Source organism: Pelecanus crispus, chromosome 16 (genome assembly GCF_030463565.1).
Source record: "Pelecanus crispus isolate bPelCri1 chromosome 16, bPelCri1.pri, whole genome shotgun sequence".
Lineage (NCBI taxonomy): Eukaryota > Metazoa > Chordata > Aves > Pelecaniformes > Pelecanidae > Pelecanus > Pelecanus crispus.
The window spans coordinates 10,031,869-10,055,183 of record NC_134658.1 but is presented as its reverse complement, the minus strand read 5'-3'; the positions used below and the strand labels follow the sequence as shown (position 1 = coordinate 10,055,183).

The 23,315-nt window shown below is 43.2% G+C and overlaps 2 protein-coding genes across 2 annotated transcripts; both read left to right on the top strand.

Annotated features, from left to right (window-relative positions):
- Positions 1-1,095: 1,095 nt before the first annotated feature.
- Positions 1,096-6,429, top strand: MYCBP (MYC binding protein). The gene is made up of 5 exons (XM_075721945.1): positions 1,096-1,129; positions 1,334-1,406; positions 3,147-3,195; positions 3,822-3,951; positions 6,331-6,429. Exons 1-5 carry the CDS (start codon positions 1,115-1,117, stop codon positions 6,373-6,375), a joined length of 312 nt encoding a protein of 103 aa, XP_075578060.1. The 5' UTR covers positions 1,096-1,114; the 3' UTR covers positions 6,376-6,429.
- Positions 6,430-8,436: 2,007 nt separating this feature from the next.
- Positions 8,437-22,669, top strand: RRAGC (Ras related GTP binding C). Its single transcript, XM_009477908.2, has 7 exons — positions 8,437-8,811; positions 14,265-14,468; positions 15,193-15,392; positions 16,263-16,377; positions 17,873-18,015; positions 19,434-19,582; positions 20,625-22,669. Exons 1-7 carry the CDS (start codon positions 8,437-8,439, stop codon positions 20,774-20,776), a joined length of 1,338 nt encoding a protein of 445 aa, XP_009476183.2. The 3' UTR covers positions 20,777-22,669.
- The last annotated feature ends 646 nt before the right edge of the window (positions 22,670-23,315 follow it).

The window sequence follows — 23,315 nt, the reverse complement described above, 5'->3', positions numbered from 1 at the left end:
TTAATTCCTGCATTTCTTGACGTGCAAGTTTCTGTGGGCGGTAACTGTGCTAATGCATGTTTTGCATTTAATGTCTCTGTAATAAAAAGCCTAGTATTTAACAAACTCCGCTCCCATTGTCTAAATAATAGAAAATTAGCATTAGATGCTCACCTATGGGATATGACATTTCCATTTTTGTTGGTTCAAGAGAAGATACAAAAGAATTTGGGTTTTCTGCTGCTGACAGAGGATTTTTGTTAACTTTCTTTGCGTGGACATGGGTCAAACGTTCTAGTTCATCGCTGTACCTTGCCAACAGAAAAGTGTAACTTAATTCAGTGAAAATCGAAGACATTGCAGAAGAGCATGCAGAAAAAGTGCGAAAAGACCCTAACATCGCAGGTGCAATATTATTCGGTTGGGTCTTGGTTTTATATTTATAATAAACGGATTTTATCGGTCAGTAGATGCCACAGCGTTTCACAAAAATAAAGCGGTATATCCGCTTCCGTTTTTTAAAACGGGCTAAGGCAAAAGACTCTTCTCGATGTGAAGGTTTCACCGCGTGTAACTCCGGGGCCCCTCGGCTAGGCGAGCCTGCAGCCGCAGCTTGCTGCAGCCTTCTCCTGCCATTTTTCAGCCCGTTCCGGTTACTACGCCAGCCTCCGGTACCACAGCAACTGCCCCGACCGACGGCCGCGGTTCCGGGCGCAGCGGAGACACCGGACGCCAGACGGTGCTTGCGCAGCCCGGGCGCGCGCCCCCGCCCCGCGCTGCGGCTGAGTCCCGCCGCGGCAGCGCGCCCTCTCACCGGGGGGGCCCGGAGCCGCTGCGTCCGAATCGCGCTTCCGTACCTGGCGAAGAGCGCAGGGCGGAGCGCGGCGGCGGCCACGGCTGCTAGCGGAAGGCGGCAGAGCGCCGAGTCTGGCGTGCCGCTGGGCGACGAGCTGTGGCGCGAGGAGCCCTGCGAGAGGAGGAGGGCAGCGAGGTGCGGCCGCGGCAGACGCCGCCCCGCAGGGCGAGGCCGAGGGCGTTGCTGTTGTCCCGTCGCCATGGTAACCGCTGGGCCGGCCTCGCGCCGTACAAGAGTAGGGCGCAGGCGCGCGGCTGGGGCAGGCGCGGTGAGGGTCAGATGGCGCATTACAAGGTAGGAGGGAGCGAGCTGCCGGCGGCGTGGGGTTGGTGCGGCTTGCTCCGCCGTCTGCGCGGCGGGGCAGGCCGCGGCCTGGCACCGGCTTGGCCTGTCGTGCCGCCTCCGCGGCGCAGAGGGGGGCCGGCCTGGTCCAGCGAGCGGCCTCCGTAGCTGAGGGGGGGGCGCCGCCGCTCTGACCGTGTGGGCGTCCTCCCTCAGGCCGCGGACTCCAAGCGGGAGCAGTTCCGCCGGTACCTGGAGAAGTCGGGGGTGCTGGACACGCTCACCAAAGGTAAGCCTCCGGTTCGCGTCGGGCCGCCCGAGGGGCCCGTGGGCGGCTCTTGGGGCGCTTCCGCGGGCGGGGTCCGTTCCCTTTGGGGCGTCCCGCTCCCCCGGCGCAGCGGCCGCCCCGGCACGGCTGTGGCGTGGCCGCCCCTCGGGCTGCCTCCCCGCCTCGTCTCGGCGAGCCGGGCGCCGCTTCTCCTCCGTCTGCGTGGCGGCCGCCGCGGGGCTGGTCGGGGGGCTCCCTGCGGCACTCGGAGCCGAGCCCGAGCCGGGCGGCGGGACAGCGCGCGCTGGGGAGGGCAGAGGAGCCCCCTGGACACGCGGCCTGTGAGCTGCAGCGCCGTGACTCCAGTGCGGGACGGCAGTGGCAGAGGCACGTGAGGAGCGGGACGCTGGTTCCTTTCCCCTTACGTGGTGTGCTGGAGACCTCGCTTACTTGGCCAAGGTGCTTTTTCTCTTGCTTTTGGAAATAGCTGAGTTTCTTGGGGGCTGCTGCGTTGCCCGAGTTCTCCGGAGAAAGTAAATGCTTCAGACAAAGTAACAGCAAATGTGCTCTTAAAAACACTCTATTTAAAAAGACCGTTTCTCGAGTAGAGCTTGGCGCTTCTCCTAAAGCTAGTGAACCTGTAAGTTTTGTGGGAGTCACTATCCGTACCAGAATGGGGAAAATAGTGATGCTAAACTGGATGCATACTTTGGCTTTCTGTATGGCTTAGCATCTTTCAAATCCTTCTGAAGCCTTTTTGAGAGCCTTCCAACGTTACGTGGAGAAAATCTGTTGATATTCCTGCTTGAAGAAGGAGCAGCAGATCTAGGATGTCAAGCGAATAGGTGCTGCGCTAAGGCTATCGGCCTGGCTTGTGGGTGCATTTGATTTCTTTTTATTGCAATACAATGGCAAAGCAAGTCTTCCTAGTGGCGTGGCATCCTAATTTTGTTTTTAACTTGGGTGCTTAGCTTAAAGCCAATGTGGCTGTGCAGTTTGGACATCTGAAACTGGGAGAAGTGCATCTGGGTATTTATGAAAGCAGATGTCTTCTATAGCCACGTGTGTCCCCCCACTGTGTGTGTGTGGGGGAGCGGTTATGTCTGGGAACTTTCTGAGTATTCATGTGACTGAGTTCACCAGAAATGGAGTTGATATGTGTGTGGCTGGGTTTTTTTAAGCTGTCAGGGTACTGCTGCTTGTGCCTGACCTCTCTAGCATTCTGACTGCTGGAGCCCCCATCCATAAAGATTATCAGCGTCACCTACTCTGATGGTAGCCATTTAGTTTTGTAACTGTAGGTGTTCGATGGAGGGTTTGCTTTTATGCTGAAAGTTACGGAAGTGCTGATGATGTCCTGCAGTTCACAAATGTCGCTTAAGTGGAAGTAATGATTTATGAAAGGAGAGTATCAAAATAGTTACATTTCAGTTTTGCTTGTGAAAGCTGATACTAGGGTTGTGTGTGGAATATGTAAAAAATGGTCTAGGCTGGTTTTTGTTCCATGCTAGAATAGCCAAAGACTGTGGTTAGGGGATGAACAAAACTTCTGTCTAGCTGTTACTGGGTGGGATGCTCTGTTCCCTCCTGTACAGCAGACCTATTCTTTATGTTGAAGTATATAGGTGAAAATCTCGTTAAACAGAAAAATGCGCTATAAATGTAGCATGCAACTTGTATGCCTTCTGACTGTTGGTATATGTTTTAAAAACTTAGAGTTGCATGAACGTTTTGCAATTGTTGAATATTTTCTATTTGCAGTGTTGGTAGCCTTATATGAAGAGCCAGAGAAACCAAATAGTGCACTGGAGTATCCTTTTTCTCTTCTATGAATTGTTCATAGAGACTTCACGTGAAACAGCAGTACCGCTTCTGACTCGTAGGTGAACTGGAGGGGCTCGTTCAGAAGACTTACATTGAGAACATGGCTTTTATGGATGCGTTTTAGCTAATAATTGCATTCTTACAGGCTAACAGAAAGTCTGACAACATGCAAAAGAACTGTATGTATCAGTATGCCAACAATTATGAATTTAAGTTATAGGCCATTACAGAATGTCGCAGAGCTGCAGCATTAGATACGAGTACTTACAGTATCTGTGGCTTCTGAAGTCAGCTTATTCACGCTTTTTTTTTTTTTAATAATACAAGACGGAGAGAGAAAAAGAAGAGGAGGATGTAGTAAAACATGAGAATTTGTCCTGTGTGTACTGAAGTCTTGTTTTCTTTTGTTTTTTTAAGGAATATACCAACGAACTTGAAAAGCTTTCTTATTTTTGTAACTTCATCCTGTAGGATAAAAAAGACTTTAGTAATCTTAAGTGGTTTAATGCGATTTTGGTCACGTGTATTGCAGCATTAGCTTCATCGTAAGTGTTAAAACTAAAATGCGGTTATGCTATCTCACTGAAGAAATACTTAACATCTGCATATCAGCTTTCTGAAGCATCATCTGGGAGCTTCAGCTCCTGAGAATCCAGAAATAGAGGCACTTCGCTTGGAAGTGGCAGAGATGAAAGAAAAATACGAAGCTGTGTTGGAAGAAAATAAAAAACTGAAAACCAAGGTAAAAGTCTACTTAGTGTTCCTCGGTAGTTCCCTATTACACAACAAGAAGAATGCTTTAATACTTAGAATACAGCTAACTTTCTTCCATTAGGGTAACTGATAGATGTTATTGCATTGTTTAGCCTCGTGGCTGAGGAATGGTGACAGAACTCAACATAGTAAAGATTTTTTTTTTTTGATGGGACACTTCTGATATCCTGTAACATAGGACAGTATTGCTAAACTAGGGATTTTATTTATTTTGTGAAAATATATGTTATCGAGGCTAGTCCCATGTCTTCATTCAGTCCTGTCTGGATGTGTTTAAGTTGTCTGATATTATGCAGCTCATGCTTCCAGAAGAGTTTTGAAAAAGAAAAAAGCTAATGTATCTATTGTAAAGACTTTCAAAAGGCAAACTGAAGGACAAATACTGTATATTAGTTTGTGTGACCTAGCACAGACTTGCACGTTGGCAGGATGTTACCAGTGGAGGCACTCGTGGAGAGTAATTTGCATTTTTCAGCTGAAACGACCCTGGTATTCCTGTCTGCAACAACAGTGGATCTGAAGTGCTAGCTAAGGCAGAGCCATTCTTTAATGGGCCTGAGGGCTGTCTGAAACAGCTCTGAGATATGAACAACTTACTCCTACGAGAAGGCGCTGACTGTAAACCTAACGCCACCAAAGAAGGAAACCTTTGAGAACCTTAATAAGCTAGTAGCTTATGTGCCGCTGCAGGTTTCCATGCATTTGTTGGAAGAGGATGGCTGTTGTTATATGTGAACATCCCTATGTGTGTGGTTTTTGTGTTTTTTGGGGTTGTTTTTTTTTTAACTGGGAGACAACCACCCCACCTTAGTTCTGGGAGAAGGGATTCTTGGGCATTACCCGGTTTGTATTTCCCATCTGGAGTGCCCTCTTGCTGTTCTAGTAATTCTCCTCCTTTTCTGTTACCCACTGTGAGTCCTTACAGCTACATTTGTTATTTCTTACTAGGAAATATGGCAAAGAGCAGAATTTTAGGGGGAGTAGCAATAGACCAGCAGTTCACTCGGTGTAGCCGACTTAAAAATGCAACCGATAGTAAGTAGACACTTGAAAGCAGTGTAACCTGGATCTTTCTTTAAAGAAATCTTTTAAAGAAGTCAAAACTTGTTCCAGGAAAGTAAGCTTTTCCATAATCATGGGTTTATTTGTGCTTTTGCCTTCTTTAGCCTTCAAATGATGTCTCTTACTTTACATGTTTTCCAGTATTAATGTTTTTGGTTTTTCCCTTTCTTTGCCGTACCATCTTCTGCCTGTCATTCTGACATACCGTAGAAGTTCACATGGACAGAATGCAGGGAGAACGCTACTGTTTAGCTTTGTGGGGTTTTTTTTTAGCAGTCCTCTAGCATAAAATACATGCCTTTAACTGTGCGTTTATTGGTAACTTGAGTCATGTCCAAATAGGTGGTGTTCTTCTGTTGCCTTCATCTGTGAAGGTCTGTTCTTTTCCTTACATTTATTGGTCAGAATGGCAGGTATTTGGATGGGGCGGGGGGGCAGGAAGTCAATAGTTAGGCCCTTTGTGGAAAAGAAAACTGACTTTGGATTGTGTACTGGCCATCTTCTGTGGTAAAATCTACAAGAAGGACCAAATGCTGTTTTAGCAGTTCTTGTTAGTGGCATAGTGATTGCTGTAATTTAGTGTTGCTACAAGAAACACATGGGTACTTTAATTTTTTAAAATGTACTGTGTTTATCTTTTAATCTACTCCGCAGTTTGCGGGAGAGGGGAAGAATCTTAATTTAGGAAACTGGACTGGCATCTTTCAGAAACTCAGTCCTAATGCTTTGAACTGTTTTTGAAGCTTGAGCTTATCTTTAATGTAACTGAGGTCAAATAAACACCTTCATATGTTTCTTTGGAAACAACTTTGCAAGTAAATGTCATACTCTCCAGAAAGCGTAACAAAAGCTAGAATTATTACAGGAAATGTTAGTTTGAGTACTGTTGCTATGAGAGTGACTGTTTCATTTAATCATATTTCAGTGAAATCAAAGCTCATAAGGCACTGATTGTTATCAGCTGCTATTTGAGATGAAAAGTACTTAATGAGACCTAGAACAAGAGACAGGGAAAAATTAAGGGTAAGACCTATATGCTTGAAAGTGCATTTTAAAAGCCTCCTCGTTATAGGTCCATGATTATACAACGTGACCAATTGATGTTTTGAGGGAAGGGTTACTTTGTTGCCTGAGTTGAAAATTGACTTGCGTAAATATCAGTGATGGATTAAAATGCACAAAGTAAATGGAACAGTTCCGGACCAAACGTTTTCCTACACTTCTTAATGTAGAAAGCATCTCTGAAATGTTGCAGCTAACCAAATTCCTCTCTTTAAATCCACAGCTGGCTCAGTATGAACCACCTCAAGACGAGAAGCATGGTGAATAGCAGTAGTTTCTCCTTTAATGCCTTGACTTAATAAAGGGCTTCCTGAGAACTGCAGCCCTCTCTTTTTTTTTGTGTGTGTGTGTGTGAACTCTGCATGTCTACTTTGTTACCTCATCATCTTAAAGAAAGAACAAATTCAGTATCATGAGTGTACAGCCATTTCTGTGCAGCTGCAGCAGCAACCAATGAGTTTAAACATACTGGCCAACTTTCGTGATAGTTAATCATAACTTGTAGGTAACTGTGCCCGCCAACTTTGTGTAAATTTTGCATCATGGTCAATGGTCCTGTTAAGCTGCTGATCTCTTTCTTGGTTTTCTTTTAATTGGACGGGGTGTCATGACACAGATGGACCGACTGTAAACTAAAGCAGGACCTGCAAGGTATGTTCTAAGTTGGTTCTCGGCACTGAGGTTATGCTTCTACTGAAGCTAATAGGTTAACTGTCTACTCAGAGGGGCACAAAAGGAGTGAGTATAGTTATGTTAAGTGGTGGACATAGTACAGCGTTGGAGATGCAGTACCTACCGAACTTAGACTTTTTAATTTGCACGAGGTGTACAGATTTCCTTGCAGTTCATGTCTCTGATCCTGTTTCATAAACCGGGCCTTGGAGAGTTGATCCAGATACTGCCTGAACAGTTCTGAACAGAATACAAAATTCTTACTTGTAATGCATGTCCTGTGTAATTAGAGTGGCACATGTAAGAGTACAATGCAGAGAGTTCTGCTTTTTGATTCATCTAACAGGGAAAAGAAAATCTAGGCAGGGCAGAAAATCCAAGGGCGGGGTGTGTGTGTGACTTGTGATTTCTAATTTCGCCTCTATGTTCTATGGCCCGTTTCCCAGAATCAGCTTCACAATTCTTCTGAAATGCAAAGTTGTCCTTTACAAACAAAAAAGCCCCCACCAAAACAAACACCACCACCCCCCCCCCCCCCCCCCCCAACATTACAAAGAACTGCATTTGTCTCCTATCCTAAAACTAGGTACTTGAAAGGCAATTGATGACAGGAAAAATAAAGGGGGGTGGGGGTGCAGTAGCTGCCTTATGTATTAGGTCTGCTGGGTACTTAGCTTTGTTTCTAGGGTGGGGTTTACTGCTTGTCTTATAGGTGTGGCAGGATGGATCAGAACTTTTGCTAAAGGCAATGTATGAACTGAAATCGAGGGCTAATGAATGTAATAGTTGCTTACCTTACTACTGTACCTATTATTGATCTAGAGAGACCAGAAGAGAGGTAAATGTGGGGAAAATACTGTGTTAAATCTTTAAAACAAACAAAAACACCTCCCTTACCCCAAACAAACAAAAAAACCCCTGGAAACAATCGAAACAGGAAAAAAAAAGCCCCACTCTCTCCAACAAAGGAGAGAAGAAAGCTCACGTGTAAGTCAGAACATACCTAGTATGAAGTTGCAGCATGTGGAAATAGCGAGAGGATAATGCCATAGAAAATGCATTATACAGCTGAACATGTGCTGCGAGTACTGTGACTGGAGGAAGATGGAATAAACACTGTTCAAGGCACGGCTTGCCACAGAAGCATCAGGCAGGTAAGGTGTTTAGTCGAGGTCATCACAGGCCATGAAGGGCTCCTTGGCGGAGACATTGTGTGTGAGGGTAGTGATACGCACTTACGCTTTTCCTAACTGTATTTGCTTCCCTCTGAAAACAGTTTAGTCTTGTGAGCCTGAAATTAGGATGGTAATGGAATAACAAATATTTGTTAAAACTCCAGTTGAGCTGCCTGTCTGTACAAATGATGCCAGTAGAAAATTAATGACTATTTAATGAACATGAAGAACCTTGCCTCGGAGATAACGTTCGCTTAGAAAGGGGGATTGCCTGTTCAGCGAAGGACCCCGTGCCTCAGTTTGCGCAGGGGGCGGAGCCGCGGCAGGGGGCGGAGCCCGGTACCGCCTACCCGCGCGCCTAGGCCGCTGCTCGCCCCGCCCCTCCCGCTCACGTGCGGTAGCGCCGTCAGGTGACTCCGGTCGTCTGACCGGAGCCATCCTACCTCGCTGCCTTCTTGAGCCAATCGGCGCCGCGGAGCTTGATGCTAGCCAATCCGGGGAAGGCTGTGCAGTGTCGGGTTGGGTGGGACGAGCAGGAGAAGGCCCTGGGACGAAGGCTGGTGGCTGGAGGGCGGCAGGCTCGCGCGGACATGGCGCTGCAGTTCGGCGGGGCGGGCGCGGCGGGCGCGGCTGAGGAGCCGGCGTTGGTGGGGGGTAGCTTCGGGGCTGCGGACTCGTTCCCCAAGGACTTCGGCTACGGGGAGGAGGAGGAGGAGGCGGAGCTGGAGGGAGGCCCGGGGCCCGGCGGGCCCGGCGGCGGCGCGGGCGGGCCCGGCGGCGGCGCGGGCGGGGCGGACTCAAAGCCGCGGATCCTGCTTATGGGGCTGCGGCGCAGCGGGAAGTCCTCCATCCAGAAGGTGAGGGGCAGCAGGCGACTCCCTGCCGCTCCGGCGCCGAGCTCTTTCCCCTTTCTGTGTTGCTGCTGGGCAGTTTCTGCTTTTTAATGCGGGCGCGCGTGGCGAAGTTGGAGCGAAGGGAGGCTCGTGCTTACAGACGCTTACTTCCCAGAACGGTCTCCGATCGTCTGCCTTAGAGAGCAAGGATGTGTAGTATAGGTTGTAGCCTTTGCAGTTCTTGACTTTAACGCTTCAAAAAACAAAGAGTGAAGATGCTGGTGTGAAATTTATGATGAGGTGTTTTCTTGCCTTGAGCGGTACAGGTGTGTGGTGTTTAGCGCTTCTGGTTGGAAGAAGACTTGAGCTGTTGCTTTGCCGTTTGATCCTTTGAAAGAGACTTCAGCTTTTGTGTGAGCAGAAAGGCAGCGTCTGGTTTCCTTTCGTATGCTAGACCGAGCGAACACGGGTCGCTGGTCGAGGAGGAAATAAAACAGTTTCGGTACCTTAGGTTTGTTGGTAGCTTTGTGAAGTCACTGGTGTTTCTTGATAAAAATAAGACAAAACTGAGTATTTTAATTTGCCACGTAGCTCAAGAGAAGTGTAGTGCTAAAGGTGATCCTTGTTCCTCAGTGCAAGTTTTGTATTTGCAGTTCCTATTATGAAGTTTTTAGGTGATATTTTTATGGGAAGGGCTTACTAGTGAAATGCGGTGGTTCTCAAGCTCTAGACTTAGGGGCCTCAAACTTTCTTCAAATGCAACCGTGGAATCCTCCAGAGATTTCTGTAAAGGTTTTATGCAGAGAAGCCTTTTTTGGACATTGCAGTATAGCAGGTATGAATCTGCTTCTTTTAGCCATCTTATGCAGATGACTTGGTAATCCACAGACTGTACTAGACCAACGGGTTCTGGACTGTAGTCTGAAGACTCCTGTCTTTTGCTGTAGGCTTGCCTTTCTTTAGACAAGCTTTGCAAAAGATATAGCGTCTGTTAGTGAGAATTTTTTTCCATTGTGCTATGCTGAAATACGGTGGCAGACTGAGCTGTTACTCCTCTTCAGCCTTTCCAGTTATTTCCCCTTATTTAGGCCTAATGCCCCCACTGTATGTGCAAATGCAGTGATTGCACTGAAAGTCTTAGAATTTAGAAGTCTTTAGTCATGTGAATGGCGCTCATTGTAGACTCTCATTAGAGATCTTACTGTATTATCCACAGTTGAGAAAAGTGAGCCCTAAAAACTAGAGGGAAGCGGTAACTCCAAATTGCAGCTAGATTTTAAGACTTTACAAGTCACTTTATAAATGTAGCTTTGGTTATAAATTAGAAGCTGTGGTTCTGTTACCTAGGTCGTCATTGTGCTGCTGCCTGAGCAAACTAACTGTGGCAATTATTTGAGACACTCTTGGAGTTTAAAGAAGTTTCTCTTCAACAGCGTCCCTGCTCTTAGATCTGTCTAGTCCAAAAATGGTCATAAACAGACCTGACCCTGCTGTCTGGGCACTAGTCGATCACCTTGCCAGAGAGTAAGGGTATGCACAATAAACACTGTATGGGGGGAAAGTATTTGCCTTGTGGGAATCTAGAAATTTGTGTGAAAAACATGAATTATTAAACCGTTTCCATTTCAGCTTTCTACTAAGAGCAATGTTAACAGGAGGGCACTCACAAAAGAAAAAGATGATGGTGCTGGGGAGGAACTCCCCTCCCCGCCTTCCTTTGGACAATTGGATTTTTCCATACTGGTATAACCTGTGATCGTTCAGTAGCAAACTGAGGTTGGAAGATTTTGGGAATGTGATGATTGCTTCAGTTTGGAAAACAAATTTTTGTGCAGAGTTATGACTTGCCTAAATGGACTTACTGTACTGTCCTTATGTAATAGGAACCTGGAAGGAGTTCAAGCAGAGTACCTGATTTTGGGTTTTTTTGGGGGTGTGTGGCATGGTTTTTTGTTGTGCTTCTTTTTTTTTTATGGTCACCAGATTTGTTGCTCTGCCTTCATAAGATTAGCGTAAATATATTATCGGGGGAGGAATTTCTGTGTGCGGTAGAACCTAAAGCAGCAGCTTGTTTGGAGCTGCTGTAAACCTGTCGTTCATACCCGTTTTTCTTTAAAGGTGTTAAATAAATGAATCGGGGGAGTAGGCAGTCAGAACCAGCTGTCTGTTGTGCTTCTGTAGCACGCTCTAATACTTTCAAAATCTTACAGCAAGATGTAATGTAGTCCTCCTAATAACTAGTGAATTTTTTAAAAAACTTTGTCTTGTCTTCCTTTCGCTGTACTTACCCTCTTCCTTTGTCGCCCCACACCCCCCAAATCTCACCTAGAAAAAAAGACAGCTGCTACTTCTGAGGCCATCTCATTCATTATAGCACCTTAAGAAATCCCCAGAATGAAAGCAAAGATTCTGGAAAGCATGAAAATGACAAAACGGTTGCATGTCTTACTGCTGTTAGGGAATCCTTTAGAAGTTGCTTTTCATTGCTACCTGTGCAGCAGCTGTTTGCTTCCAATTAGTAGATTCTCAACACTATCTTGCAATACCGTACCTTTTCTCTCTCTTTTCAGGGACCTCCTTCCACCTGCCCGTGCAAATTCCTTTCTGGACATCAGGGCAATAGAAATAGTCTAATATTACCTCAAGAAAAAAAGGGGTTTACTATGGCTGGAAAAAAAAAAAAAAAAGGAGTTTGAAAACCCATTCTGCATTTGGACTTATAGGTAAAGGTGCCTATTTTTATGTGCAGAATGATCCTGTGCTGCAGTGTGGAGACTGGTTGTTTATGAAGGGCAAATTGCCTGCTTTGGCTGTACAGACTTCATTGAGGCATGCTTCATGGTGGCCTGGGACAAATCCCAGTGAAGGGTTCTTCCCTTTGGGTTACTTGCACTGTGAAGATTCTTAGAAAAGTTCTGACTCCGGTTGTTGCTTCCCTTCTGAGGAAAAGGATGTAGATTTCTCAGATATAAACCAGTTATTGATGTTTGCAGACAAAGTGTCAAAAAAAAGGGAAGCTATGCTAGATTTGTTACTTTCTCAGCAACTTGCAATTTCTGCGTTAGATATTCTTCTTGTGGTTTATAGGTGTTGCTACAACGTACCCGATAAGGTGTCTTGCGGTGGTAGGTTATATTTGATCATAAGCTCTTGTAGTAGGGATGTTGCGGAAGTCAGGCTTGTCGCTTGATGTATGGGATTATTGTTTGGTGGTCTGGGAAATTTTTGTTTGTATGGATCAGGCCAACATTTCAGCTGGAAGTGAAATTCTGAATATGGCTGTTCTCTGATTTGTAAACAAACAAACAAAAAACCCAAAAAACCAAACACCCGCTTCCCTGGAGGGTCCATTCAGAGTTTAAGGTAGCGAGAATGAATGTGCTGGACAAATTCAGCTCGCGGATCCAAGGAAGGGGAGCTACTTGAAAATTGAGACAGAAATTGTGAGTTTTAAAAAAACCCACAAACCCCCAACAAACCCAAACCCAAAGAAAAGGGCAGTCCAAAACCATGGAGGAGGCTTAGAAATACTGCATCAGGAGTACAGCTTAACTGCTGCAATTCAAAAATAAAACCAAGTGCTGCTGTAGAGAATTTATTGTAGAGAAAAGGCTGACACGCCAGGTAATCAAAACAAATCCTGAAAACTCGGATATCACGGCAGGTTGGATGTGAATGGGAAAATCGGAGGGATTAGGAAAAAAAAAATCGGAAAGATTATACTGCGAAGAGTGCTCAAGCTGACGGTGAAAAGTTCTTAAAATACAGTAAAAGCAGGAAGTCTGCCAGAAAGTCGGTGGGACTGTTGGATGTTGAAGGTGTAAAAGGAACACTCGGGAATGATAAAAGCCATAACGAGGAAACTCAGCAGATTCTTAGAATTTTACTGGCTTTGTCTGCTCTGCCTGCATAGGCCTAGTCAAAATTGCTTGGCATCAGTGTTAGCTGTGTGCTTCCAATCAGATGCTTCTGCAGCCTTTTTATTTGCTTTATTGAAGCTGTGTAAAGTGACTAAGAGTTGGGGTAGATGCTAGGCGATAGAAATGGAATTTGATCAAAACTGTGTCCCGGTTCTTCTATTAGTGTAAAAAAACAGATGGGGAATATCAATCCGATGAAACGTGCTGCTTTGGGAAGGAGGGGAAAGGGGGATGATGATGTTGCTTCTCAGAGATTCATCTGCTTTAAACTGGATTCACTAATTCTGTCCTGTTCCCTGTGGGAGACGCTGAGTTCCAATGGAGGAACGTTGATTTCGGAATGCTTTAAAACTGTGCTGCAAACCCGGAGGAATTTCTAGTTCTTGCAATACAGCCGCTACGTATCTAGAACTGTTCTTACCTTTCCATACAAATGTCCTGCTATTTAAAACCTCATTTACATCCTGGCTTCCTCAAACGTTTGCCTTGAGGAACTGAATTTTTTTCCCTTGGTCTTAAAAATCTAGGCTGATGCGTTACTTTGAATTTCACTAAACAATCCATTAACTATGCTGGCTGTGGAGTTGTTTGTCTTGCAGTTTTTTTTGACAGAGATTGTTGCGCTAGGTCTCTTCAATGGATGACTTCCATAACTGTGTAAAAGAGTGTAAAAAAAAAAAAAAAAAAAAAAAAAAAAGTACCAAGTGCTATATAGGAAACATCTTTCTTTTTGCCGTCCTAGCGTTCGACCACTTTACGTTTGTAGTAACTTTTGTAATGTACAGTTGAGTTGCTTTAGCGCAATGTTCGCCGTTGAAACGGACTGCTTTTGCCACGGGCTGCTTTGCTGTGGGGTTACGTGCTAGTTCTGTTTGTTCAGGGAAGGGCTAAAATCCCAGCAAGGCTTTTTGAGTACTATCAGTGAGTATGTTTTGCATCGCTGCAGCTAAACCGTTTACCAACTAGCGTGAAAGCTTTCATCGTTTCTTTAGGGTACTTGAAAGGAGAGGGTCAGCAAACATAATTCGATTGTTAATAGAGGGTAAACTGCTTAGCTATTTGGGTCTCCAAAACTGAGGTGTTATTTTTGTACATTTTTATTGTCGTTTAGGAATGGTCTGATTATATTGTGTTGTAACACTTGACACCAGACTAAAAGCAAAACTTCCTTTAGGAATTTCTAAGACTGGAAGGGAACTTAAAAGCTCGTAGTTGCTTAATTAACGTGGGGGCTTTACACCAGATCTGAATTGGCTAATATAGCAGAATTTGAAAATACTGTATTAGACTTGCAAGGAAGAAAGAGTAACTGGGATGTCTGTGTCTTTAGGCAGTAGTGTTATTTAGACTTGTGAAAATGTTTAACTGTATTTGGTTGCCTGGTTCTGGTCGAGGGTAGGTTATTTCCTTAGCTGATGCAGGAAGCTGTCTGTTTACCAAAAGGAAACTGTACACTTTAGAATGGACAAACTTATTTGTAAGATTCAAGATGCAGAACTTTTAGCAATCTCTTCTAATAAGATAAAGTCAAGACTATTATTTTTGTTCTTTTAACAGGTGGTGTTTCACAAGATGTCTCCCAATGAGACTCTGTTCTTGGAAAGTACCAACAAGATCTACAAAGATGATATTTCCAACAGTTCATTTGTGAATTTCCAAATATGGGATTTTCCTGGACAGATGGACTTTTTTGATCCAACATTTGATTACGAGATGATCTTCAGAGGAACAGGTGCTCTAATATATGTTATTGATGCCCAGGTAAATACAAATCACTAAGAATTACAAGGAAGTTTTCTTTTTGCTTTGTGTGCGAGAGGAACGACCGAGAAGCTAATAATTTATATTTTTAGATAAGTCTGTAAGCCATCTGTTATGTATGAAAGGATGCATTGGCAATCTAACTTTTGGGTTGTGGTTTTTAGTTCTGTGAAGCGACTGGAACATACGCTCCCAGTGGAGAGAGTGGAAAGGGGCGAGTGCTCTGAACCTACCATTTCTACAATAATAGTGAGAACCTGCTGTGCTAGGTGGTCTGAATTATCCCTTCCCTCTGCTGTTGACTGCTATGGAGTTCATTTAATAACAGCACGCTTCTGGCCTCGGTTTCAAGTACAGGTACTATTGGGTATCTGGTAGCTTCTAATGAACTTAGGAGTTGCACCGTGGGAGATTACCTGGTCGTTAGGACCGTCTCGGAGATCGCTGCTGCCTTTTGCTGGAGTTGAAGCGTAACCTGCCTTTTGCTCTGAAGCCTGGTTTTGTGTAGCTGAGTCTTATATAGCTAATGCAACTTAATTTATGTAACGGAATCTAAGCTACTTGGATTTCTGACGCTCCAAGGTATTGTCTTCTCCCGTACTTTTCTTTAGTTTTACAGCAGCGAAGTGAAGTTCTTGCACTGAAATATTTTGTCCTTGTGCAGAATGGAATAGTTGTCAGAGATAAAGCCTTGTCATTCATTCCTGCCAAAACTGATTTACAGGATGACTACATGGAAGCTTTAACAAGACTCCACATTACAGTTTCAAAAGCCTACAAGGTCAACCCGGAAATGAACTTTGAAGTTTTTATTCATAAAGTTGATGGTTTGTCGGATGACCATAAAATAGAAACTCAGAGGGATATTCATCAGAGGGCTAATGATGACCTTACGGATGCCGGGCTTGAAAAACTTCACCTTAGGTGAGTTAAAGATTCTGGTGTATGTGGTTCTGCTGTTGCTAATAGGCGTAAAGACTAATGGCTCTTAGATGTAATAGTGGATAGACTGGAGCAAGGCCTTGTTAGTTTCTTAATATTGCACAAACTCTTGTTATAAAATACACTGCTGAATTTATGGCCAAGCCTCAGCTGTTAGGCCGGCTAAAATAAGGCAGGCTACTGTATCAGATTCCAGCCAACAGATTTATTCATAAACTTGCTGATAATTCAAGGTCCCCTTGCCTACTTCTCATTCGGCATAACAGGTCAAAATTGTACATGTGGCCTGGAGGGGCAGGGGCAGCAGGGGGGAAGCTGCCTGCCTTCTAGTCCTGGCTACCACTGACTTTTCAGCATGATAGGTTTTAAAAGCTTAGTCTCTTACTTGATATTTGGCTCGCTTTTAAGAGGTCTTCTACCGACACCTTTAAAATGAGCTATCTTTTCTCTGGTTTTATTGCTCTTTTGATTCTCATGGAGCCTTTAAGTATTGCCAGTATCACTCGGCGTTAGTGTGAACAAAGTGGAAGGCCAGAAACGGGACTTGAAGAAATCCAGTTGAGCGTTTAATGCCTTTGTGATAAGCATTCTGTAGGCTAACTGTGTGTTGTGAAAGCACGTTCAAATTTTTCTCTCTGTTCTCCCATCTTGCGGGGAGGGGGGAAGTCCGTTTCATGTTTACTCCAGTTGCTCAGAGACTAGGTTCTTGCTGCAGTGGCCAGGTATATTTGTGATAAAGGCATCCCGGCTAAATCATCAGGCCTGACCGTTAGAAAATGTAGCTTTAACACTTCCGAAATACCCTTGAATCTTTTTTCTTTTTTCTTCCTTTTCTCTCCCTCCTCATCTCAGCTTTTATTTGACCAGTATCTATGACCACTCAATATTTGAAGCCTTCAGTAAAGTGGTACAGAAGCTCATTCCGCAACTGCCAACGCTGGAAAATCTACTAAATATCTTTATATCAGTAAGTGTTAATCTAACAGAACTTTGAGTGAAATACGTGGAATGGTAAAGCAAGTCCTTCTGCTAAGGAGTGCTGGCTAGATCTGCCCTTGGGAGATGTGGGTGGCACTCATGTTGGTGTACTCTGCTGGCCCGGTTGTCTGCATTAGAAGCTCTTTACCACAGCTAAATTGTATCGGTACGTGCTTTGTGCAGGTTTCTCTAAATACTGACAAAGCATAGTTTGGATATACCGATTATTCTGCAAAGGTGCTTAGTAGTCTAATGTAGCTGTACTGGCAAGAGACTTTTTTCATAATATGAACTTGGCCTTGAACTAAACTGTCTATTTCATGTGGCCTGTGAGACTTTTGCCCTTATTCTTTTAGCGTTTGCGTGTCTTACATAATTTGTGACATTGAAATTTGCTGCTGTATACTTTAAATCAAGCAAAATACCACCTTAGAGACAAGGCTGAAGTAGCCAGTCTCATTTAAGTCATGTCTGCGAGGCTGTTGCAGGCATGTGGACAACACAGAAAAAAAACAGTTGCGATTGAGAGGAGCTGTGTGGGTCAAACGCATCGCCCCATGCTACTGTACAATGCTTGTTTCCTGTGCTGGTAGAGGACTGTCTGTAATAACCTGGCCCGCTGGATGAAAGGGCACGTTAAAGCTCACCCTGCTCAGTGCCGTGACGGTATGGAGCATGGCCCTGATGCCAAAAGGATCTTCTGGATGTCCTCAGGACACTGCCTTGGGTATTCAGACTAGCTAGGAAGAAGCGACAAGGAATGCTTCTGGTGCATAAATAGAAATTAAGCTTTGCCAGAAATCCGTAGCATATATGTGGTAACTTGCTTAACAGCAGAAGGCTTCTGAACTTAGCATGAGCACGTCCACTTTGCAAAAGTGCTCAGTTACAAATGGGATGGAACAATTGGCTTGGTGCTTTTCCAGACCCATAACTGCCACAGTGTGATATTCTTCATGGAGTCATAAGTTTAGAAGCTGACTTTTTGCTCTGCATGTTAAACTACATGGCAACTGCCTCACACAGAAAATGAACTGCCAGGATACTACAAGCATAAAATTTAAGTGTCAGCATATTACTGTGAAGTAACTTGTCTCTGAACCTGGTCCATCAGGTGGATGTGAATGTGTGGCTCTTCTGGAGTTAATAGAACCACAGAAGAGGAAAACTGCTGAACTTGGACTCTGGAAGCATAGTAAAATGTAACCTTAATTATCTGGTAAATAATAAACTAAAAAGAATTCTAACTGAGTCCCCAGCTTTATTTTTGTCAACTAGAGGGTAACGTTGATATGTACTATGGCAACAAGGGTATTGTATTCATAAACTTTATGCTCTAAATCTTGATTCTGTCTTAAGTCTCTAAATTGGTTATGTTTAAACCATTTCCTGCTATTAAGAATATGAAAGTGTATGAATTCTACTTGAGATTTTAAAAATGCAGTTGTTCTTAAAATTCATCCAAATTCTTTCTCTTTCTGAAGAATTCAGGCATTGAAAAAGCTTTTCTCTTCGATGTAGTCAGCAAAATCTACATCGCAACAGACAGTTCCCCTGTGGACATGCAGTCATATGAGTTGTGCTGTGACATGATTGATGTAGTGATAGATGTTTCCTGTATATATGGGTAAGTGATGAATACTCTTAGGAAAAAAAGTCCTTAAAAGTTGTAGAATAGGTTGCAAATTGTGCAAGTGGCGCTGGCTTTGTCATCCAGCAAGATGCTGTCGATTGGTCTGTAGTGCACATTGGTTCTGTAAGTAACTAGAATAAAGCCAAATGATTTGGCAGCTGGATCGAGCATTTGTACTCAGTTTGTTTTCTTCCACTCGTGGCCTTAGACAGCCATCTGACATTTGTAAAAGTCAAGGGTTTCACGTAAAATACGAATACTGCTGCGTCTCGTTTGGCATGGTGGGTGCAAGTATATTAATACCTGCAAATAGCTGGGGTCGATAGCATGCCATAGCTCGTAAGCGTAACTTGCAGTCACATTGCTTTGAGACTTGCCGCTATCTGAACAGAATGGCTTTTGCGAGGTCATCTCGGCTCTTGCTGACTTTCTCTAAGGGATGCATATAGTGTCTGTTTCCACAATTTACGGCTGAATGGATTTTTCAAGTGGCTCTGGAGAAGTGGTAACTTTATTTTAGAACTGTGGTTGTAGCCTGGAAAATACAGCGCTGCCAAGAAATACCGCAGCGTTAAATGGTCTGTCTCCTGATGGGTCGACCCAGGGTTGTGTAACTGTTTGTTCTGGGGGTTTTTTTTGTGGGTGGTTTTTTTTTTTTTTTTTTTTCCAGGAGTGAGTGCTTAGAAATAGCTTTCGATACATCTTTTGCTTCTACAGTAATTTAACTGACACTAATAACTTGCAGATAGAAAGCAGCATCCTAATCTCTTCTTGTAAATGCAGGCTGGTTTAGCTTAAGACCAAAAAGTGTCCTGCTCCCTGTTGCATTGCTCCGCTGCACCACTCTGGCCTCACTAAGGAAGCCTTTGTATTAATTTACCAAAAGTAATTGCGCTGAAGTGTCACCCCCGTTGACATTTCTATGCAGAAGTCCTGCATTAGAATCTTCAAACCGATCACTTGATACCTTGCCGTGGCACTGGAAACTGAGTGAGACAGTGAGTAGCAGTGACTCTTTGGTTTGAAGGTAAACTATGCTATAACTAATGTACTATACTACCTCTGTTAAGAATGCTCAGCTGTAAGCTGAAAACAGTATCGACTAAACAGCTACAGCTCGTAGTTTGATATCAAAAGAATGCATGCTGATAGCTTGCTCTTAAGTGCTCATCTAAGATAGATAGTACCTGGTGTGTAGGCCTCTCCTCTGTTTACGTCTAGCTTTCCTGAGAAACTTAAGGTGTGATAATGGTCTTACTTGTGATACTATTAAGACCTGCATTGCAGGTTCTTCACTTGCTTACCGTTCAGTATGAGTAATATTCTTCTAACTGCATTTAACAGGTATTTGTCTTGCAGTTACATATGCATGCCTACTAGCTTATGTCTTGGGTTAACTCATTCTTTCTTAGGTTAAAGGAAGATGGCACTGGAAGTGCTTATGATAAAGAGTCAATGGCAATTATCAAGCTCAATAACACAACGGTCCTGTACTTAAAGGAAGTAACAAAGTTTTTGGCATTAGTTTGCATTCTTAGAGAAGAGAGTTTTGAGCGCAAAGGTAAGGACTTCCCTTCATTGAACGGCTTTTATCTAATGTTTTTTATCAACTATAAAATATTAATATGACTTTACAAGTCACCATGATTTTTGTGTAACTAAATTTGTTTAATGTCTTCTGGGAGGAATTTTCTACTTTCCTAGAGATAGGTATAAAGAGGTCTTAGTTTTATTCTTGTGACTCATTGCTTTAATCGCTGTCCTCCCGCTGAAATGACTTGCGTAGCTAATGTGGCCCCGTGTCAGTACCATCTGCTATACTGGAATCAGTAGAATGGAGTAATGCTTACTATGTTCTGCTTGACAGCTGCTGTATTGCGAATAGCCGTATTCTCTGTCACGTGTTGCACTGATGTAATTTTTTTTAACGTATGACTGAAGAAATCAACAGCGGTAGGCTAGTACAGTATGTGGTAAGAACTTAGAACAAAGCGTTGAATACACTGCAGGTCTGACGTACTGTGTAGTTGCTTGGACCTGTAGGAGGTGATGGTATGAATGGTCTTGCATATGGTCTTATGGGGTAGAAATGACAGTGTAGGCCCTAATTTCAAAGTGTTTGACTTAAATGGTGACAGTACTTACCTTGGCATTTTAAAAAGAGAAAAAGCAGATGTGTTCTCTTAATAACTGTACTGCACTTGATCTCAAAGTTTTTCTTCACCACAGTTAGGATATGTATCACTGACATAAAATGCAAGATAACATTCGAATGATGGTTGTGCTGTACTAGCGTGGTTTTTTGGGGGTAGAGTCTTGTGTTGTCCCCTCTCCTGCTGTTTAATTATGAATATACACCTTGCATTCCAAATGAGTATCTTTTTTTTTTTTTTTTTTCCTTCCCCTAAAAACTGAGACAGTCTAAATACTGGCATCAGTAAAAATGTGTTAAATCTTCTGAATCCAAATTCATACTAAAATAAGCAGCAAAATAGCTGTTGGTTAAATGAAACATTTTATATTTATTTTGAAGCGCTGTTGATTATGTAAATGTGCCAAGCTGAGCACAGTTTTTCCTCTCCCCTTCCCCTCCTTCTTGACAGGTCTGATAGACTACAATTTTCACTGCTTCCGCAAAGCCATTCATGAAGTCTTTGAAGTAGGTGTTGCCTCCCACAGAATCTGCAACCATCAATCAAGCGCCTCAAATATGAAAGCAGTGACTCACAATGGCACACCTAGGAATGCAGTCTAGAGGAAAACTAAAGACGCTGGATAGACTTGTCAGCTCTTCACTCCAAAGTTTTGTGGAACAAGAGAAGAGTAGTCTGAAAGCCTGAAGTATGTTTCACAGGAGAAGAGTGGCGCTAACTGTGGAACAGCAGCTTGTAACTCATGTTGGACGACTGAAACTACTGTAAAAATACTTTGAGGCCAGTGGAGTTAGAAATGCCAGTTTGAAACCAGCTTTATTGCAAGTACAGTGGTTTTTCAGTTTGGAGTCCTGTTTAACAGTCTGCCTCTGATTGCCCAGCCAAAACTTACAAATGATTGAGTTGAGTTTTGCGTGAAACACTGAATAGTCACTTGCTCAATTTCGTTTTCTTTTTTTTTTTTTTTAATTAACCTGTAGAATATCCACCTTTGCTTAAGTTTACCCTTTTGTCATGTGCAAAAAAAAAAAAAAAAAAAAAAAAAGGTGGTGTTATTATTTAGGCTTGTGAAACTCTGGCTTTTTGTTTGGTGAGGCTGGTCTCACAAATCATTCCATAAAGTAGTTCTTGCTCTCGCCAGTGTGCTCAGAGTATTCTTGTGAATGCTGTACTTGTTAAGTGGATGCAAGGTAGAGCTCTGTTCTCGCGATTCTATGTTTGTTTGGAGAGCTGACCTGGAGCTTCATTTTAAGAGCTCGTGATACTTTGCTTTCAGACCACGCTTCTTGGTATGCCCCCTTTGATGGAAGGGAAGTATTAAAACCAGAAATAAACTACCTGCTCTCTTTTGCAAAAACATGGATGTCATAAATCTGTGTGATTAATCCTATTCACAAAACAACTGCATGGCTAACTAAACTGAAATGTCTGCCATCTGTTGGAATAAAGCAACCACTTTCAGCTATTCCCAAGCGAAGAAATGACAAAGTTACTGACTTTGGATGGTGCATCTCTCTCTACCCTCTAACTGATAATCAAGACAATTCCTAGGAGAATGTCTGAGGGCATTATCCTTGCATGGCAATTAAATATCAGTGTGCCACAACCTACTAATAATACTGGACATTGAAAGTGCGTTGATTCTGTACTGTGGCAAACACCTTCTTGTTTGTTGCCATGCATTCTGCATAGAATAGTGTTTTTTATGATTTTGTGAATGCTGGCTTTCATACTATGGGAAGTATATCTGAATTGTTTTAATCTAATTTATTGGTATTATTACTGCAGATGCCATACTGTACATCAGCCTTGCTATGCAGTAAGCTCAGCTACTGGCCCGTAAAGATCTCGCCTCTTTTTACCTGTCCCTATGTGTGTATAGGTGTCACGAAGCCACTGGACCAACTCACTATACAAGTGCCACTATAAAAGTTCCTGCAAGATCTGTAACTGTAAGCGATCTCTGCAACTGATGTATGTTTGTGGTCAGAAAAACCACGGGATTGCTTCTGTGCTTATAGAATGGATTTTCATTGAACTATGTAAAAATGAATATACATGCATTAACATGAGGGTGTATGCACATACTGTGTAAATGTTTTTCCTTTGTTTTAAAGATGATGTATGACTAAATACGTAAAGGATCTGCTCTAAAAGTTACCTTAGTCAGCAGGAGACTTGGGAATTCAAGTGCTCTGGTTCGGTTCTCTTAACAGCAGTTGTAGTTCTGAACCTAGGCTGAGCCCCTTTTTGGTAATGGAACTGCAGGGTTTGTTTTTTTTTTTTTTTTTAAGGAAGTGCTGTGGGCTTGTAAGACTGGGGCAAGCTCTGTCACAGTGTTGTAGTACTCAAGGTGAGAGGAGAAGTAATTGGCAAGATCCCAGGAAGGAAGAAAAATAATTCCCATTTGTGCAGTGAGTTTTCCATGTTCGAGTACATGTGTATGTTCCTCTCTCTGTCTTCACTCTCTACATGACTTTGTGCTAATAAAATGAAAAAAGGTCAAACTGTAGCACTATTGTTTCTGTTGGAGGGTGAGACGCTTCAGCAAAAGTCTATAAGGGCCTATATTTAATTTAAACAAATTTTAAAAAGCCATGTTATCTTCACAGTATTTTTAAAAAGTGTTAAATACCACCTTCCCATGTGAGGCTGTCAAAAAATTTAATCAACCTTAGCTGTCCTCTCAATTAAAAGCTGACTCCAAACTGCGTACTCAATTTTCAGAAGATGGCTCTGGACTTTAAAGGCATGGTGAAGTGACTTGTTCTCTTCTTTTGATTTACGGTGAGCCTTAGGCTGCGTTTTGAAATTCTGCTGTGTGTTGTGGTGGGGGTTTTTTTTGGTTGGTTTGGTTTTTGGTTGTTTTTTTTTTTTTTTTTTTTTGTCAGTGCTACTTTACTCTTGAATGGTTGCATTTACTAAAGGTTAATGGCAGCATCTCCAAGCAGAATACTGATTATTTTCACTATTACCTGAACAATATGAGCTTTAAAAGTTAAATTTGTCTCTAGTGAGGAGCACGATATTTCTTTAGTCTTAACTTCCCTCCTAACATTAATCGATTTAAGTTGGATGCTGCTCTTTGAGTGTTACCTAACCTGTTGCTGCTTTAATGAGGCAGTTTTTTGTTTCTGCTGA